The sequence below is a fragment of the Anabrus simplex genome, chromosome 3, assembly GCF_040414725.1.
Source record: "Anabrus simplex isolate iqAnaSimp1 chromosome 3, ASM4041472v1, whole genome shotgun sequence".
Taxonomy (NCBI): Eukaryota; Metazoa; Arthropoda; class Insecta; order Orthoptera; family Tettigoniidae; genus Anabrus; species Anabrus simplex.
In genome coordinates, this window is record NC_090267.1 from 399,561,313 (window position 1) to 399,580,869 (window position 19,557).

Below are 19,557 nucleotides of genomic sequence, written 5' to 3' on the forward strand. Positions count from 1 at the left end.
GTTACCTGATTTCTATACCTTCTCTTAACTAGAATGTAGTCAATTTGGTATCTGTTATTATCTCCGAATTCCTTGCATGTGTAACTTCTTCTATCAGGCATGTCAAATACAGTGTTCATTATGATCTTGTCCTGCTCTTCACAGAAGTCCATCATACGTTCTCCTCTATCATTTGTTCGTCCTAGACCGAATCTGCCAGCAACTTTTCTAGTAATATTGCTGCCAACCACAGCACTGAAGTCTCCCATTATGATTATGTTATCTTTGTCTTTGTTTAGTTTAACTATATCTTCTATTTTATTATACATTTCCTCAACTTCATCGTCGTCATGTCCAGTAGTAGGGAAGTATACCTGTATTATTACCATATCTGTTGGTTTGGCAGCTATTTTCACCATCATTATTCTATCATCGACATGATATGTGTTTAGCACATTGTTTGCCCACTTCTTTCCTAATATTACAGCTACTCCATATTGTCCACCATTTTCATTTCCACTGTACACAATTCTGAATGGGTCACTGTGGAAATCACCAGGCCATCTAGTTTCACATAATCCCATGATATCTATTTTATTTTCATCCATAATTCGTTTCAGTTCTTCTAGTCTTCCTGTTTTTAGCATTGTTCTTGTATTTCATGTCCCTATTTTAATCCCTTCTCCAAACTTCTGAGGTTTTCGCTTGCTGATGACCTGGGATACCTCAGTTACTCCCCTGCCGGATCTTGGTGTCCGTGTACTATGATCAGTAGTATCTAAGTTACAATTCGTACTATCCGTGGTTGCTATACTAGGAAAAATAATGTGGTGGTTTCCCGTTGCCTTCCACATCGCAGTTTACTGCCATTCAAGTCTTCCTGACCATGCCAGTACATTTTCAGCGACAGTCCAGTAGACACCTTAGTCCTGCACTGTGCTGATACTGATAGCGCTGCTTCCACTACCAGGAAGAGAGACTCCTCCGCCTTTCCAGCTGTTGGGACATATCCTCATCCACCCTTCAAGTCGTTGGTCCTCCTCACCTGTAACCCTAGGTAGGGGCCCTATAACAGGGTGCTACCATCCGGAGCCAGATGGACCCTAGTTTTTTAACGAGGTTTATACTCCTCCTGCTCCTCCTTCCTCATCACTTGCGAGATGAGGCCCCGGGCTTGCAACCGGCGTGGCGGAGTTAAGTTAGGTACCATCCCGGCATTTTCCTAGAGGAGAAGTGGGAAACCACGGAAAACCACTTCGAGTATGGCTGAGGAGAGAACCGAACCCACCTCCCTTTATTCAGTTGACCTCCGAGGTTGAGTGGACCCTGTTCCAGCTCTCGTACCACTTTTCAAATTTCGTGGCAGAGCCGGGAATCGAACCCGGGCCTTGGGGGCGTGGCAGCTAATCATAATAACTACTACACCACAGAGGAGGACAGGGTCGGTCATACGGATGAATAATTTGAAAAAAATATAATCCAATACTTCTCGCCGTAGCTATTTTGCAGCTGTTGAAGTTAGCCAGTCAGATCGCTTTGCGGGCGAATTCAGATATGCTTTGCAAGACGGCGTTGCTAAACCTGAACGTGGCTTAAGACCGGTTTGAGAGCCATGCCGATTAATCACAAACACACCGTGGGTTTCAGTTAGTGTCACTGTAGCGTACTTGCTTTGGCCCGATCCTCTCACTTGGAAGGTCCGTGTTTAAATCCCTCCCCTGGTGAGGTTCTTTTCGATATGGGATTTTCCCATGTCTCACCCCCACACATCTAAACAGGCCGTAATAGACCCCGGAAAGTGCTTCTCTGAGATACCATGCCCGACAGGTATAGGTGATTCAAGTTAAAACAGATATGAATAGCGTTCTTTATCCTTTGCCGGTCCTCCTTTTTCACCTCACTTCTGCCCGAGAATAATACAGCAGATACCATAGCCTTTGAATTTGCCTGTTAAACGAAACAACCTCTTCAGGGTATCATTGACAGTCGACATCTCTAGTGGTGAGACAAACACTCAGATACATACACAATGCATTTCATCTGTTGTGGCAATGGGGCAAAAAAATCAACTAATATAATCAGTTTGAGAAAAATATATATAGATTAACCACTCAATAGCCCGCCTCTGTGATGTAGTGGTTAGTGTGATTAGCTGCCACCCCTGGAGGCCCGGCTCTGCCACGAAATTTGAAAAGTGGTACGAAGGCTGGAACGGGGTCCACTCAGCCTCTGGAGGTCAACTGAGTAGAGATGGGTTCGATTCCCACCTCAGCCATCCTGGAAGTGGTTTTCCGTGGTTTCCCACTTCTCCTCCAGGCAAATGCCGGGATGGTCACGGCCGCTTCCTTCCCTATCCTTTCCAATCTTGCCATCCCCCGCCAAGGCCCCTGTTCAGCATAGCAGGTGAGGCCGCCTGGGCGAGGTACTGGTCATCCTCCCCAGTTGTATCCTCCGACTCAGAGTCTCAAGCTCCAGGACACTGCCCTTGAGGCTGTAGTGGTGGGATCCCTCGCTGAGTCCGAGGGTAAAACCAACCCCGGAGGATGAGCAGATTAAGAAGAAGAAGAAGAAAAAATTAAGTTTAAATATCTCCATTTAATACTATTTTTATGCCAAATGTATCATCAAACGAATTGTGGCCAAGACAGTTGTCTTGTATAGGCGTACATGGCCATTCAGGTTGCCTGGATGAAATTCGACGTTCCATTTTATTCTACGAGATAGCGTACTCTAACGGATTCACCTGAATTTTAATAAATTTTATCGAGTAAACTCCAAATGTGTTGTCATCGGAGGTAATTTACTTGAAATGTTAGAAGTAGTTGGAGATTTTCCCCATGCTGACCGATCTTCAGCCACTTTACAAAAATTATATTTTGAAAAAAAAAATCCTCTGTATTACACCTGTAGTTTTCCTGACTTTCACAAAAGGCGACTAAAAGGGGAAGCGTGGGTTGGCAACTACGGGTCCCCTATTGCTTCCACTCATATATGTCAGGCTACTCACTTTCAACTTTTCTATCTGACTTCCCTTGGTCAACTTTTGTTCTCTTCCGATTCCAACGGTATTAGCTTTGCGAGGTCTAGGGAGCCTTTCATTTTCACGCCCTTCCTGGCCTTTCCCTTTCTTTTACCGATATATTCATCCTTCAAAATGTTGGTTCTCTGATTAGTGTTAAAGAAGAAGTTTTTTTTTTTGTTGTACTTCCTCTTAAATCACCGAGCTAGCGGCTGCATCGTTAGGGTCACGTATTTATCAGCTTCCATTCGAGAGTTGGTAGGTCCAAACCCCACTGTCGGTAGCTCTGAAGATGGTTGTCCATGGTTTCTCATTTTCACACCAGACAAAAGCTGGGGCTCTACCTTAGTTTAGGCCACGGTCGCTTCCTTCCCGCTCCTAGCCCTTTCCTATTTCATCGTCGCCATAAGACCTGTATGAGTCAATGCGAAGTAAACCGACTTGTACATAAGAAAAGAAAAATAATAATCACTACCACCACCGCCACTACAACTATCACTACCACCAATACATTTTCCCCACTTTTTGAAGCTAGTATCGACTGACAGAACAACTGAGTCCCAGAAGAGAATGACTGCTTGAGAAATGGAGACTCAGCCGTCAACTGTCTACAATCGTCTGAACAATTGGTCTAGTCTAGTGCCACTTTTCCTGCAGAAAGTAGTCACGTCTCATCGAAACAATGTGCATATTGCCTTAACGCAATAACATCCGCCAACATCTAATGGTGCTATATTTATGTCTAGTTCATTAATTTAAAGCATGGAGCTTGACTAACGATGGATTATACCAATTTTCTCGGTAATTTCATACTCACCCACGCGTAGGCTGTTCTCATTGGCCCCCGCCACACACGCCAGTAGGACCAGCCCCAGCAGCGGTACGAACGTCATCGCTGGAACACAAACATGTCATATATAGCAAGCAAGCTTGTTTATAGCTTACGTTCATCAGTCATTTTATAGAGAACTGAAAGTGTCTTCCAGCTGCTAACATAAAAATACTACTGTACTAATAAAAATGTTATTGTTTTTCCGTCTTACTAACTACTTCTGAAGGTTTTCGGAGACGCCGAGGTACCGGAATTTTATCGCACAGGGGTTCTTTTACATGCCAGTAAATCTACCAACACGAGACTGACGTATTTGAGTACCTTCAAATACCACCGAACTGAACCAGGATCGAACCTGCCAAGTTGGGGTCAGAAGGCCAGCGTCTTAACCGTCTGGGCCACTCATCCTGGCATAAATGTACTCATTATTTATGTTTTGGAATAAGGAATCTTCAATTGACCAAAACAAATATTGAAATATTGCACAAATGCGAAAGGGCTACTCAGTCTGGTAACTTCTCGGGGACACGATGAATGTATTTGAAAACTTCGTAGGTAATTTCTCAACAGCACAAATGAACCATTCATTCAGGTGCTTAGCGGCGGTTTCATTCATGCTCAAAGGAAGTCCTTTTTAAGACATAGACATATCTTCCTAAACTGTGTCTAATCTGTATCTGTCTATCCCTATCACTCCAACAACAAAATGGTAACTTTGTATCTGGATTGCATAAACCATATCATTCTTTACATGTCTCTCGATCTAGTTGTATAATGGCTTCGTGCATTATATGCCCTATGAATGGCTTTAGCTAGTCTACCCAATAATTTGAACATTTCCTTCTTGGATGGGTTGTGGCGTATGCGAAGATGCACTGCACAAATGGTAAAAGCTGGCTACTTCAGACTGTGATTGCGTAGCTCCACGCCAAACCATTCACCACACTGTCAGCGACTGTAAGATTCGGGCCTAGCATGGTAGTGAAGAAGATCTCCTAGTGGCAGCTTCAAAGGCTGTGTTTTGTATATTGAGGGACTGGACATTCAGTTGTGAAGCACATGTAACCCTGCTGAGTTCGTTGTTTCTCAATTGTAAGTATGTATGTGTTTTTGTTAAAAGTTCGTATTAGCCGAACACTAAATAATACTGATAATTTTGCCTTGAGAAATCAGTTTACTTAAGTCGTTGCTTCTTCTAGAAATGAAATACAAAATGTCGAAGAAATGACAGGTGAATTTTCATGGATAGGCGTGTTGTGATTTACAATCGTTTAAAAGTGGATATATTGGTCCGGTGCTGTGTCCATGGTATTATCAGTATCTATTTTTGCGTTCACATTTCAAAGGCATCGATTTCTTCTGCGACGTGGTGTCATGGTACAGATTTCTGAGGCGTAACTTGCTTGGCTACGTAAAATATAAGTATTCGTATTAAGGTAAATAATGGATAGGTAGAATATTTGTAATAAATGTAAGAAATTTATTTCACTTCCACCTATTCAATACAATTCAAAATGTTCACGTTTGAGTTAAAACATTATTAAAATGAGAGTTGAGACATGTTTCGCCCTTTCCTATGGGTTTGAGGCTTTCATACGACTGATGATGCCCCATAGGAAAGGGCGAAACATGTCTCAACTCTCATCTTAATAATGTTTTAACTCAAACTTCAACATTTTGAATTGTATTGAATAGGTGGAAGTGAAATAAATTTCTTACATTTATTACAAGATACTTTCAATACAGATTCGGAACGATTTTAATTAGTTGTAATAATAGGAAGAGCATTGTCACATTCGCGGTTTTGACACATCAGTGACAATATTTCAAAAAAGGAAGGAAGTCATTGGAGAAGAAGATAGTGCAAGAAATGCTTGTTGTTTTAAGGGGCCTAACATCGAAGGTCATCGGCCCAGTGCAAGAAAAGGTACTAGGAGGGAGACTTGGGTTGATCGGATGAAGACACTTGTTTGAAAGCGCTTATTCGAGGTTTCGCAGCTGGCTGAAGATCGATCAACATGGTGAAAAGGAAGGAGGGAGAGAGAGAGAGAGAGAGAGATATCATTTCTGGAACACTTTGCCGCTCTAATGTGTGGTAATCACTGATCCTAGCTGAGTCAGACGTTGTTTCCACCTTGACCTACTTGTGACAGACTCCTCCATTTCATCTTCCCTATCTGACCCCATGGTCTGCTCTAGTTTTGATTCAACTCCAACTGTTTTAAGTTCGTGAAGTGTGGAAATTACTTCATTTTGCCATCTTTCAAGTCTTCTCTTCTCCTGTAGTCAAGACGTATATTTTTTAATTTCTCCTTTGATTAACCCTGACGAGGAACATTCGCAAAGTGCCCGACCGATATAAGACGTCAAATCAGCGGTAAACAAATGTTTATTGTACTAGTTTTACCTGACAGTACTGGTAATTATGCATGTTATATGAGTGCCGATTAAGAGGTCCTTACCGAGCAGATGGCTATGTGCTTTGGGTGACGTAGCGATCAACTTGGTTACGGGAGATAGTGGGTTCGGACCCCACTGTTGGCAGCCCTGAAGATGATTTTCTGTGGTTTCCCCACTTTCACGCCAGGAAAATGCTGGGGCCGTACCTTAATTAAGGCCACGGCCGCTTCCTTCCCACTCGTAGCCCTTTCCTATTCCTATCGTCGCCATGAGACGTATCTGTGTCGGTACGACGTAAAGCAAATTGTAGAAACAAAAGAAAAGCAAAAAGAGAAAGTCTTTAAGCAAGAATGATTAGGACAGAAATTAGTACACAGTAGATGAATGGGCTGAGGAAGTTAGATCTTTTGCCTTCCAGGTAACACTGTCAAATATCCACATCGATGGACCAGCCATGTCACATCGTATATCTAACATGTGCCGTCCAAAGCAAGTGAGGCGGTCTCAATTGGAGAATGGACAATGCAAACAGGAAGTTCAGCAAAAACGATGTTCAGTATGAAGAAGTGACATCTTGCCTATGAAAGTCTAGCAAGAACTATTTACTTAAAACTATTCTTACAGGTGCTACTAATATTAAACTCTTTGTAGGCCTATCCATTCATAGCCAGTATTTAGCAGAATAATAATAAATCAATGTCTAGCCCGCCTGGTGGCCATGATCGTTAAGGCGTTGAAGTCTATATGGTCTGACATCGTGGTTAGCTGGTTCGAGTTCCGGTGATCGAAAACTTTTCACCATCAGAATATTGGCCAGCAGAGGAGGTGGTGTTACACAACTCCTAATCAGTAGATTGCGTGCCAAAAGCCTGGATTAAATTCCAAACCTCTCCGCAGTGTTCATATGGAGTTGATGGTGATTCGTCCGTCAGATGGAGACGTCAAGCCTTAAGCAGATTTCTTGGTGCTATTCGACAGAAGTAGGCTACGTGCCGGCAGCGGATTTCACCCTCTTCCTACTATCACATATCACCCCAATCACTTCATCCGGTCTATCGCAGATGAGTGGCGACAGAAGACACAAAGCACATCACAACAAACAATGAACAATGTAATGTTATTGTAGATTAATTTTAGGAGCTTTCTATATTGTAGGCCTTCACGTTCAGTTTTGATATTAGGGCATTTAATGTAAAGTGTGTCTTTCTTTCCTTCGTCACTCCCCCTTGTCTTATTCCACAAGGGATAGTTCCTTTACGTTCTTTCTCGTTTTTATAATCATCCTCACAATTTTCCTTGTCGATGCGGACCGATGACCATGCGTGTTTTCACCTTAAGACAATCATGAAAAAATCCATCGCCAGTTAACACGATTGCATATTATTTCCATACCAGCAATACCCGCCGTTGATATTGACTAATTAGCAAGTCTAAATTCATGACTTCCCTTTTTATAACCGTCCCCATGCGGGTAGGGGCGTTAGAATAACACCCACAGTATCCTCTGCCTGCCACAAGATGCTAAAAAATATGGCCCTAGGGGCTTTGAACTTGGGAGGGTGGTTTGGTGGCCACGAGACCCCAAACGAGTCCTGTCATTGCTTCCACGTACTTGTGCCAGACTCATAACTTCCATCTTTCCTCTCCGACCTACCTTTGTCAACTCTTGTCCTTTTCTGATTCCGACTCGTACTGCGATTGCGAAGGAAGCGAAGAAGAGTAGACTTTTTTTGTGGGGGCATGGATAGAGACTTGAGGAAGCGATTCGTGAAGTGCTTTGTATGGAGCGTGGCACTGTATGGAGCTGAGACATAGACATTGAGAAAAGAAGACGAAAGAAGACTGGAAGCATTTGAGATGTGGATTTGGAGGAGAATGGAAATTATACGCTGGATAAAGAAAGTAAAGAATGAAGAAGTCTTGAAAAGAGTTGGGGAAGAGAGAAATATATTAAAAGTAATCAAGAAGAGAATGCAGAATTGCATTGGTCATTGGATGAGGAGAGATTGCTAGCTTATAGATGCTATAGAAGGAACGGTAAATGAAAAAAGATAAAGGGGACGGAGAAGATATCAGATGCTGGACAGTATCAGGATAGATACAAGTATGAGGAAACAAAGAGGGTGGCAAGAGACAGGAATGCGTGGAGAGCTGCCATATGGCAGAACACTGATGATGATGATGATGACAGTATTACGTATGGAAGCCTAGGGAGTCTTTCATTTTCACGCCCTTCGTGGTCCTTTTTAGGCCGATACCTTCATTTTCAAAGTGTCGGACCCCTTCCATTGTTTCTCTCTGATTAGTGTTATATAGAGTATGGTTGCGTAGTTGTACTTCCTCCTAAGCAATAATCATCACCACCCCTGTTATCATAGTCGGTAAGGTAAAACTGAATAAGACATAAATGATCGGAAATTGTTTTCCCTATAACTTTCGTTACGTAGTACTTTTCGATAGGACAAATAACATAGGTAATAAAAAATTAAATTTTAGGTGCCTTCCCCTAAACTATCATTTTAACCAGGGTGAATAAAATTATTTACAGCGTAGCATGTAGCTCGTTATTCCCCGACTTTTCATACCGATTTTCATGAAATCCTGTTTACCGTGATACGGACCTAGCAACAAAAACCCAAATTCATGAATATCTCCGTTATATAGCCGGTAGAATAAACATGTATAAGACATAAATGATTGGAAATTTAATTCTGTACAAATTTAGTTATGTAGTATTTATCGATAGGACCACTGATAACATAAATATTTGAGAATTACATTTTAGGCCTTCCCCTAAAATACTACTTCACTCAGCGTGAATACAATTATTTATGGCTTAGATTGTAATGACTTATTCCCCGACTTTACATACCGATTTTCATCAAGTTCTCTTCAGCCGTTTTCTTGTGATGCGCGTACAGACAGACAGACAGACAGACAGACAGACAGACAGACAGACAGACAGACAGACAGACAGACAGACAGACAGACAGACAGACAGACAGACAGACAGACAGACAGACAGACAGACAGACAGACAGACAGACAGACAGACAGACAGACAGACAGACAGACAGACAGACAGACAGACAGACAGACAGACAGACAGACAGACAGACAGACAGACAGACAGACATTACGGAAAATTAAAAAGATTTTTCTTTGTTACTGTGAACATAAATACCATTCCTTTTAAATTCTGAGCAATGTTCAGACGAAACTCATATTTTACATACAGTGTGTAGATTTAATAAATCTGTTTACGTTGCATTCTTTTAATATTTTCATATTTTCTTTTAGTTTTTCTCCATTTATAGCTAGTTTGTTAATTTCTTTTGTTCACGTGAGTGTCAGTTAGTCGTACATTTTTTATAGCGTCATATAAGAGTGTTTTTATCTGATTCCATGTTTATATTTCAATGAACTTCATTGCATTTTCCTTTTTTGTAGGTCTACTTGGAGTTTATAAGATTAATGAGTTTTCCATTCTTTAGAAAAATTGTATGGCACGAGAACATAAGAATATTTTTCAAGTAATAAACACCCTCCCCCACGCCATTACAGCCTGAAGGGTCTTGGCCTACCAAGCAACTGCTGCTCAGCCCGAATGCCGAGGTGTCGTTTGGTCAGCACGACGACACCTCTCGGCCGTTATTCTTGGCTTTCAGAACCGAGGCCGCTATCTCACCGTCAGATAGCTCCTCAATTCTAATACGTAGGATGAGTAGACCTCGAACCAGCCCTCAGATCCAGGCAAAAATCCCTGACCTGCCCGGGAATTGAACCTCCATTGTACAATCAATACAGAAATCAATAACAGGCGTTCAAAATTAACATCGATAAGTGGGAGGATGTAGCACCTGCTCGGTCGATGTGGTAACGTATTGTCAGTGCGATCCACAACAGTTTGAGAACCGGTGATGGAGGCACGAGTCTAGTAAAAGAGAATGAGAGAAGAAAAGGAGAATAACAAAGAGCTATGGCAGATTTCTTCTACCAGCATCGCAGCAGAGTTCGTGGTTCTACATTTGGTTTCTTCAGTCATCTAAAACCCCATAGTTGATGACCATGATGCACTCAGGAAAGATTGCAATTTGGACATTGTAGGCATTCACATTTAGTTTTCTACCGATTCTGGGGTATTAGGGCATCTAATTTAAAGGCAGTCCTTCCTTCATTTATGACTCTCACTTATTCTACAAGCGATCAGTCCTTTACGATTTTTTCTCATTTCTTATAATCATCTTCACAATTTTCCTGGTCGATACGGACCAAAGGCCACGCGGTTTTGCACCTTAAGACGATAATGACAAATACCATAGTCAGTTAACATAACTGAACAATATTTCCATGTTAGCAATGCTCAGCGTTGATATAGACTGTCACAAAAGTTTAAATTGATGAATTATATTATTTTAGTCGGTATGGTAAAACTGGTCCGCCTCTGTGGTGTAGTGGTTAGCGTGATTAGCTGCCACCCACCCGGAGGCCCGGGTTCGATTCCCGGCTCTACCACGAAATTTGAAAAGTGGTACGAGGGCTGGAACGGGGTCCACTCAGCCTCGGGAGATCAACTGAGTAGAGGTGGGTTCGATTCCCACCTCAGCCATCCTGGAAGTGGTTTTCCGTGGTTTCCCACTTCTCCTCCAGGCGAATGCCGGGATGGTACCTAACTTAAGGCCACGGCCGCTTCCTTCCCTCTTCCTTGCCTATCCCTTCCAATCTTCCCATCATCCACAAGGCCCCTGTTCAGCATAGCAGGTGAGGCCGCCTGGGCGACGTACTGGTCGTACTCCCCCGCCCAAGAGTCTGAAGCTCCAGGACACTGCCCTTGAGGCGGTAGAGGTGGGATCCCTCGCTAAGTCCGAGGGAAAACCGAACCTGGAGGGTAAACAGATGATGATGATGATGATGGTAAAACTGTATAAGACATGAATGATTCCCTTTCATCCAGCGAGGTTAAAAATTATTTATAACCTAGACTGAAACACCTTATTCCCAGACTTTACATACCAATTTCCATTAAATTCCGTGCACTCATTTTCTCGTGGTTCGGTGTTGATATAAACTTGGCGAGAAAAATCGAAATTCATGAATACCTTTGTTATAGCCGGTACGGAATGATGTATGAGACATAAGTAATCAGATATTTGATTCTATAAAACTTTATTTATATAGTATTTATCGACAGGACCACTAATAACATAAACATTTGAGAATTATATTTTAGGCCTTTCCCTAAACTTCACTCAACATGAATAAAATTATTGACAGCCTAGACTGTAGTGCCTCATTCCTCGACTTTACATACCGATTATCATTAAATTATCTTCAGCCATTTTCTCGTGATGCCCGTACATGCATACAGAGACGGACATACAAAGATGACGCAACATTTAAAACTACACACACACACACACACACACACACACACACACACATATATATATATATAGGGGGAGAGAGAGAGAGAGAGAGAGAGAGAGAGAGAGAGAGATATTTGAGTGATGGGGCAACTATAGATGATTGCGTTAAGGTCGTTGAGAGTCTTTCGTCTTTGGAGAAGCTGAACTCGCTTACAGAAGCGTTAAGAAAACGATTTCCACTAACGAAAAACATGTACATTTAAAGGCTACGAATATAAAGAGGCACCATGTGGAATTGTTGTTATCTCTATTATAGTCATACATTATCTCAAACATGATTTATTGATGGAGAGCAAATTAAATAATAACCAAACAGTATTTAGCCTCGACACTGGGAGAGAGATACAATTATCCTGACATTTTTTGAAGAAATATACTTTCCATGTTGTTTGATTTTGAAAGATATGTGCAGCACAAATACACATTTTAAAGGGGGCGACCTACAAAATAAATAATTCATCCTGTGTGATTATTGCCGTGACAAAGGCCTATATGTTAGATTTCTTCACCAGTACTCATAAATAAATAAATAAATAAATAAATAAATAAATAAATAAATAAATAAATAAATAAATAGATAAATATCGTCGCTGCCGTGTCAAATCCGCGAATTGGACAATGCTCTTTCTATCCGTTATTTCCTTTAAGACTGGTCACGCCTCCCAGCCACATCGATTATATTCGATTACTGTACGTATTTGTTTTAGCACCTGTGTATTACAATAAAAATTACTCAGAAATATATATAGGCTATATATAATTATCGCTATTCAAAACTATATTCAGTATAACAAACACTTTCCACCTTATTCAGTATTATTCTAATACCACTGCCGCACTTTGCGAACGCTAATCAGTGATTACATACGATTACATAGTTGTTTTAACCCCTAGGTAATTTCCTTGTGCTAATCATTATACAAACAGATAGGAAGATCATAAAGAATTTAGCACAACGTCCAATTAATTCTCCACTGTTGATGCTACCGTGATACGGAACAAAGCCTACCACCAGATTCGTGTCCTATTTTTAAGGCACTCTTGAAGACAGTGGCCTCTATGGAAAACAAGCGTTGAGCACATTTGGTTCTTTGGAAGTTGCAACACATGTCGGCAGAAATAAACTGAGTCTATATATATAAATGTGTAAAAAATCATGCTTGCTCCTTTTATTCAATATATCACTGAAATAATGAATGAATGAATGATGAATGAATTAATTACAATTTCCTCCCATTCACCGATGACTTGCGAATGATGAGAGAGTATTCATTTATTGTAATCGTTGCTAATTCATACATTTACGTATAGTACAACGTCTGTCTCCTTGGCTGAATGATCTGCATCGAATCCTTCAGTTCATAAGATTACGGGTTCGATTCCCGGTGGGGTCGGAGATTTTACTCTCATCTGGTGAATTCCTCTGAATCGGTGACCAAGACTTTGTATTCTTCCTAGCACGTTTCGTTTTCACATAAACTACACTACACCACACCAAGTGAATTGGCCGTGCGGTGAGCTTGCATTCGGGAGATAGTGGGTTCGAACCCCACTGTCGGTAGCCCTGAAGATGTTTTCCCGTGGTTTCCCATTTTCACACCAGGCAAATGCTGTGCCACGGACACTTCTATCCAACTCCTAGCCCCTTTACTATCCCATCGTCGCCGTTTGACGGTGCGACGTCATGCCAATTGTAAACACTACCAATCACCACGGAAACACGAAATACTGAACATATCCCTGAACATAAGGTTGACGTCAGGAAGGCATCCGGCAGGAAAACAGGGACAAGTTCACATGTGTGACACAGATCACATACGTTACCGCACGAAGTTGTGGGAGTAAGATGATGATAAGTTAGTTTACAACATTTCGTGCAACAAAATAATGAAATGACTAACTCCTGTAAATTCTTCTTGGAGAAATATTTAATAAATTAACTGCACTTAGACTTCGTGAGGTACTTTAACTAAGTCATGTACACAGATGAACAATTGAATTAGAGACACCTGGCTAGTAGCGTGTAGCACCTTACTTCATACTGATGACGGTGGTGATGTGGTGCGATATGAATCTACAAGACACTAGAAGCGTTCAGGGGTCATTCTCGTCCATAATCGCTGCACAACCTCCCACATTGCCCGGGATTCTTCGGAGCAGGACAAAGAGCACGCAAATCCCCCTCTCCAGGATGAGTTATATAGGACTGAGGTCCGGGGACCTCGAGGGCCAGGCAGGAATCTTTATGTTCTTGGAGCGTTCATCAAACTGACCGTAATCCAGGAGCGATGCGCCAGTGCCATCTCTTGCTATAGTTAATGGGCTCTCGCAGGGTGCTGGAGGATAACAAGTGGGTAGACATCATCTGACGCAAAGCTGCTATGTCGTTTGCCTATGACGGACGTTGCTGGATGTGTTCATGCCATGTGAACAGCCCCCTTACTATTTCATTTACCTAGCCCACCGTAGACTAATTCCGCCATTTACTGTTATTCAATTGCTCATCAGTGTTTATTATTTTGCTATTGGTTTTACTTCGCACTAACTGTGACATGTCTTTTGGAGACCATGGGTCAGGGCAGGATTAGGACTAGGAAGGAAGGGGCATTTGCTGCCGTGCTCAGGGCTTTCGACGGTGGGGTTCGAAATCATCTCCCGAATTATTATTATTACCAGTTCATGCTGAGGCTGCCTATGGCGGACACTTTGAGCATCTCATGTAATGTGGCCGCTGAATACCCCCTGTGGGTGGGGGCGGTAGAATAACAACCACGGTATCCCCTGTCTGTTGTAAGAGGCGACTAAAGGGGCCCCAGGGGCTCCTGACTTAGGAGCGTGGGTTGGCGACCACGGGGTCCTTAGCTGAGTCCTGGCATTACTTCCAATTACTTGTGCCAAGCTCCTCACTTTCATCTATCCTATCCGATGTTCCTTGGTCAACTCTTGTTCTTTTCCGACCCCGACGCTATTAGGTTTGCGAGGGCTAGAGAGACATTCATTTTCACGCCCTTCGTGGTCCTTGTGTTCTTTTCGCCTATACCTTCATTTTTCGAAGCGTCGGATCCCTTCCATTTTTTAATTCTGATTAGTGTTATATAGAGGATAGTTGCCCAGTTGTACTTCCACTGAAAATAATTGTACCGGGCGGTACACCTCCACTCCGCTAATTTAAAATGTGCGCCAGTTGAAACTCCTCTGCTGGAGGAAGTCTGAACTTTATCTACGCTATTAATTCTCTACTTTCTCAGAAGATGTCACCACGTGGAAAATTTTGAGTTTTTGAACTGTGTCATTTTTGATGTGGTTTTGTTTCGCTTGAAGTAAGAAGTGTGAACTTTCTCTTCTAGAGGACACTACTGAAGATCAACAATAGTGCAACCTAGTGCGGAGTCAAAGAACTATTTTGTTGGAGAAATTTTTATTTCAAATGTTTGTTCTTTGCTAATTTTTTTTCAGTCTTTGGTTAAGTTGGCAATATTAACACCTTCTTTCCCCTTGTTTTAAATCTAGCCTATCCCGAATTTCTTGAATTAATTTTCCACCAATTATGTGTTTCTTCTTAGTATTGTGTAGGGGGTTTATTGATCTACCAATAAAATCATCGCGGGAGGGTGTTTTCATTCCCCTAACGCCTAGAACCTTCTGCGAGAGTATTTAAACTGCTGATTTTAGGGTCTCCGGGCCACTTCTGTTCCATCTTTCAGTGTATAAAGTACATAGCAGGAGGCGGGAAGCGCCTCTTTCCTCGGCAGCGGTCATCAATAAGGTAATGGCCGATTAATAAATTCTTTCTTTGCTAGCTCAGCAGTTTAACTCTCGGGGCGGGTGCGAAGCGTTCCTCCATGTAACCTTTTCCTAAAATGTAACGATCTTTTCTTCTATTCTCTTTTAAGCTGCATATTGGGATAGAGAGTGCTAACCCTCTCGAGCTCCCACTCACATTGTCTTGAGGTGAACTTATTTTCTCAACCTATTCTTCGTTAAGGTAAAACAAATTGCTCTTTTCTAAAGTCACCTCGGTAGTATGGGATTAGCCCTTGCATTAGTGGCCTAGAGCCAGAGTAGAGTTTTAAAAACAAGTGTATTAGGAGTGCAAGATCGCCTCCTCTCAAATTGTTATTTTAGAGGTCATGTAATTGCCATTTTTATTTAATAGACCTCAATAGGTTGGGTATTTTACCCCTGTGTCTATGTCCAGTGAGGACAACTTGAAGGTGGAGTTTGGTGTGGCCTGGGAGAGGCTTAAATTTTGAGGGCGAGTGGCTCTTTTGAAAATCGAGTGTTGTATGCCTCGTGGAGGCTTTTCTGTGTAATTTGGAGCAAGGGCTCCTAGGTATGAATGGGGTTTTCTGCCCCTCTGTTGAAACCCGTGTTTGGGGTAAAACTGAGCTGATTGCCCAAGCAGTGTAAAATCAGGGCGCGAAGCCCAGTTCCTGTAAATATTGTAACTACCCTTTTTAATTTGCTACTTTGTACCTGCCATGCTTGTTATTTCTTTGTTTTTGAAAAGAAAATATAACCTTGTTAAATTTTAAATTAATTTTGCTTTCGTAGCTGGAGACCTATTCACACCCGCACCTTCTTTCACCTCTACCTACCACGGAAAAGTCCGTAACAAGTGGTAGAAGAGCGTGGTTGAATGGGTCTCAATTTAGCCCCTTTTGACGGCTAAACATTGTTTGTTCCGAACTCTAACTATTTTCCCAGTTGCTGGAATTTTTTGAGTTTTTCAAAATTGTTCTGTCACCATGCCCGGCCCTCGCGATGTTCTCCATCTTAACTATTTGCGCAAGGAGGAGTTGATCTATGAATTGACTATTAGAAATGTACAATCTGGAGGCACGGTTGCAGTAGACACAAACAAGCTTAGAGAGTCCCTAGATTTGCCCATTTCCATCCCCAATTTGGGAGAAAAAGAAATTGACGACTCTCTTTCCACGATCACGGAGAATATTACCGGGCTAGCTTCTGTAGTTAGTTTTTTTGATGAAAATGATCCTTCTCCTAATCAAATTAAGCGTGTGCAAGCCAGGCTATATCACTTTTCAAATAGAGTTAACGATCTCTTGTCTCTAAAGTTGAATGACGTTCAGAAGAAGGAAGCTAGTACGCTTCTTGAAAATATGTCTGAATTATCTAGCAAGGTCACTCAATTGTTAACAGGGGAGGTTCCTCCCAAAAGCGATCTACCCACCACAGTGAATGCAGGTAGTGAGGAAGCGCCTCCCAAGGGAGAAGTTAATAGGATAACCGTTGCTGCTCAAACTATCCCTGCCCCATTGGACAACGAATCTGAACGTCGTGCATCATTGAGTAACATCCGTTCTGAATTAACTTCCTTGCCATTGAAACCTTTACCTACTATGTCACCCGGGTTTAGCAGCTTGCCTCATCCATTGGCAATGTTGCTCAGAGGTATCTCTAAGTTTTCCGTTAATACCACCAGTGATGTAATTTCATTTTTAAGATTTCTAGTTGAATTTCAGGATCATGCCCTTGTGTTTTCTCTTTCCCCATGTCAAATTTTGCAAATTATCTATCCTTATGCAATTGGTATTCTTTCTGACAAAATAGTAAGAGCCATAGCCGAACAGTCATCTATTGAAGATTTTCATGCACACTTGCTTGCAAATTTTATTCCCGCCCGCGCGAGGTCTTCTCTGATTCAGAAGTACTATTACCGTGTACTACGCTTGGATGAAAACTTGGCTGATTTCATACAGGACATTAAGTTTTATACTAGGGTGTTTGCTCTTCATTTCCCTGAGGATCAGATTGTACAAGCTATTGTGGAAGGGATTTCACCACCCTACAGGTCATATTTGTGTTTCGCGGCGTGCCCGCAAACTTTCTCTGAACTTGAAGCATTGGCCGTCTCAGCGGAAGGAGTTAGATACGCCGATTCTTTGCGTGTCGCGAAAGAACCCCCGCCTTCCTTTAGTAATACTCGGCCTCCACCTCGCCGACCAGTCAATCCCCGTAAATGTTATGCTTGCGGGTCGCCTGACCATCTGCGCAACAAGTGTCCACTGATCAAGTCAAGTGGGACAAGGAATGGAGCCGGGTCATCACAAGGCTGTTTTAAATGTGGGGCTTTCTCACATATCGCCAAGAATTGTCCCAATTCGGATAGCACCCCCTCCTGCTCAACTTCAGGTGCAAATTCCACCTATGCCAATAATAAAAAGTGACTAGTGGCTTCGGCTGAGTCGACTAATCCATCTTCCCGAGACTCAGCCCCGGGTAAACAGGTTGTAAATTCAGGGAACGAGCAATTTTCAAATTCATCTTTTGAAGGTCCCAAAGAGTGTCTTAGGATTGCGGCGGATTTCCCCGCACCGGTCCCCTTTCTCAAAATTGAGTTAAATAACGAGCCTATAACAGCTCTCTTAGATTCAGGTAGTGTTTGTTCTATTATTTCGGCTGATTGGTATTCAAAATTGAAATCTGTTTGTAAGCTTCCTAACTATTGTTTGTCGGCGATCCAATACGTTTCGGCTAATTCCTCTCCATTAGAAATTCTCGGTTCCTTATATGTCAAAATTCGTATTTTTCAATTCACATGGAAAGTTAAATTGTTTGTGGCCAAGCATTTGTCTTGCCCCATTATATTGGGAGCGGACTTTATTTCTCACACTGGTCTTGTGCTCGATCTTCAGAGTAGGTCTTGCACTTTCAAATTTGCCTCTAATTGTAATATCCCTCTATTAAAGTGTAATTCTGTATCATGTTCTTCTATTTCGCCTACCCAGGATGAGATGTTGTTAGACCTTAGACATCTACCTGAGGAGCAGGCTGATAGTATTCGCAAATTGTGTCAGTCGTTTCCCGAGGTGTTCTCTGATACTCTTGGTGTTACTGACCTTATTGAATACAAAATTGAGGTCACGGATTCGATTCCTGTCCGTTTTCCACCTTATAGGCTATCTCCACCTAAAATGAAGGCTCTAAAAGAAATCATCGATCAGATGTTGGAGGACGGTATTATTAGGCCCTCTAAGTCAGCGTATTCTTCGCCTATTTTTTTAGTCCCGAAACCCCAAGGAGGCTTCAGGCCTGTCATTGATTACAGGGCTCTCAATCGGAAGGTGGTGTTACAATCTGTGCCCCTTCCCGACCTTCATTCTTGTTTTTCATGGTTTCGTAAGGCCAAGTTCTTTACTATCTTGGACTTGAATCAGGCCTATAATCAAATTCCCCTTGCCGAAGAGTCTAAACATCTTACAGCGTTTGCCACGGACTGGAATTTATACGAATACAACCGCGTGCCTTTCGGGCTCCCCACCGGAGCAGCTGTACTCACTAGGCTACTAGATAGGGTCTTCTCCGACATCAAATTTGAGTACTTATATCACTACTTGGATGATGTCGTCGTATTTTCAGAGACTTTTGAAGAACATCTAGATCATCTGCGAGAAGTTCTCGATCGCCTTCGTAAGGCTGGGTCAACTGTTAAGTTGTCCAAGGTTGCCTTTGCTAAGCCCTTTATGTCTTTCCTAGGGCATATTGTGTCACCTGATGGTGTAGCAGTCGATCATTCTAGAACACAGGCCATCCGTGATTTTAAACCTCCCAAGGACATTAAAGGTATCGCCAGGTTCATTGGTATGGTGAATTTCTTCAGGAAGTTTATTCCTAACTTCGCTAATAGAGCGGCGCCCTTAAACCTTCTTCGTAGGAAAGGCATCAAATTCGAGTGGGGACCTTCTCAACAAGCCGCTTTTGAAGACCTTAAATTAGCTCTTTGTAATGCCCCTGTACTTGCTATGCCTGATTTCTCGAAGAAATTCATCGTCCAAACCGACGCGTCGTCGTCAGCAGTAGCGGCAGTCCTTCTTCAAGAGACTGAACTAGGGAGGCGACCCATCGCCTATGCATCTAGGACCTTGTCGGCTCAAGAA

General features: G+C 42.2%; 1 protein-coding gene across 1 annotated transcript in view; it reads right to left on the bottom strand.

Moving 5' to 3' along the window:
- The window catches only part of LOC136867374 (glutamate receptor ionotropic, kainate 2), a 207,890-nt gene that overhangs the window by 159,407 nt on the left and 28,926 nt on the right, over positions 1 to 19,557 (bottom strand). Inside the window, exon 2 of the mRNA XM_067144550.2 lies at positions 3,816 to 3,893. Coding sequence (XP_067000651.2) covers positions 3,816 to 3,891 — 76 coding nt within the window. The 5' untranslated portion in view covers positions 3,892 to 3,893. The remainder of the gene's footprint in view (positions 1 to 3,815; positions 3,894 to 19,557) is intronic.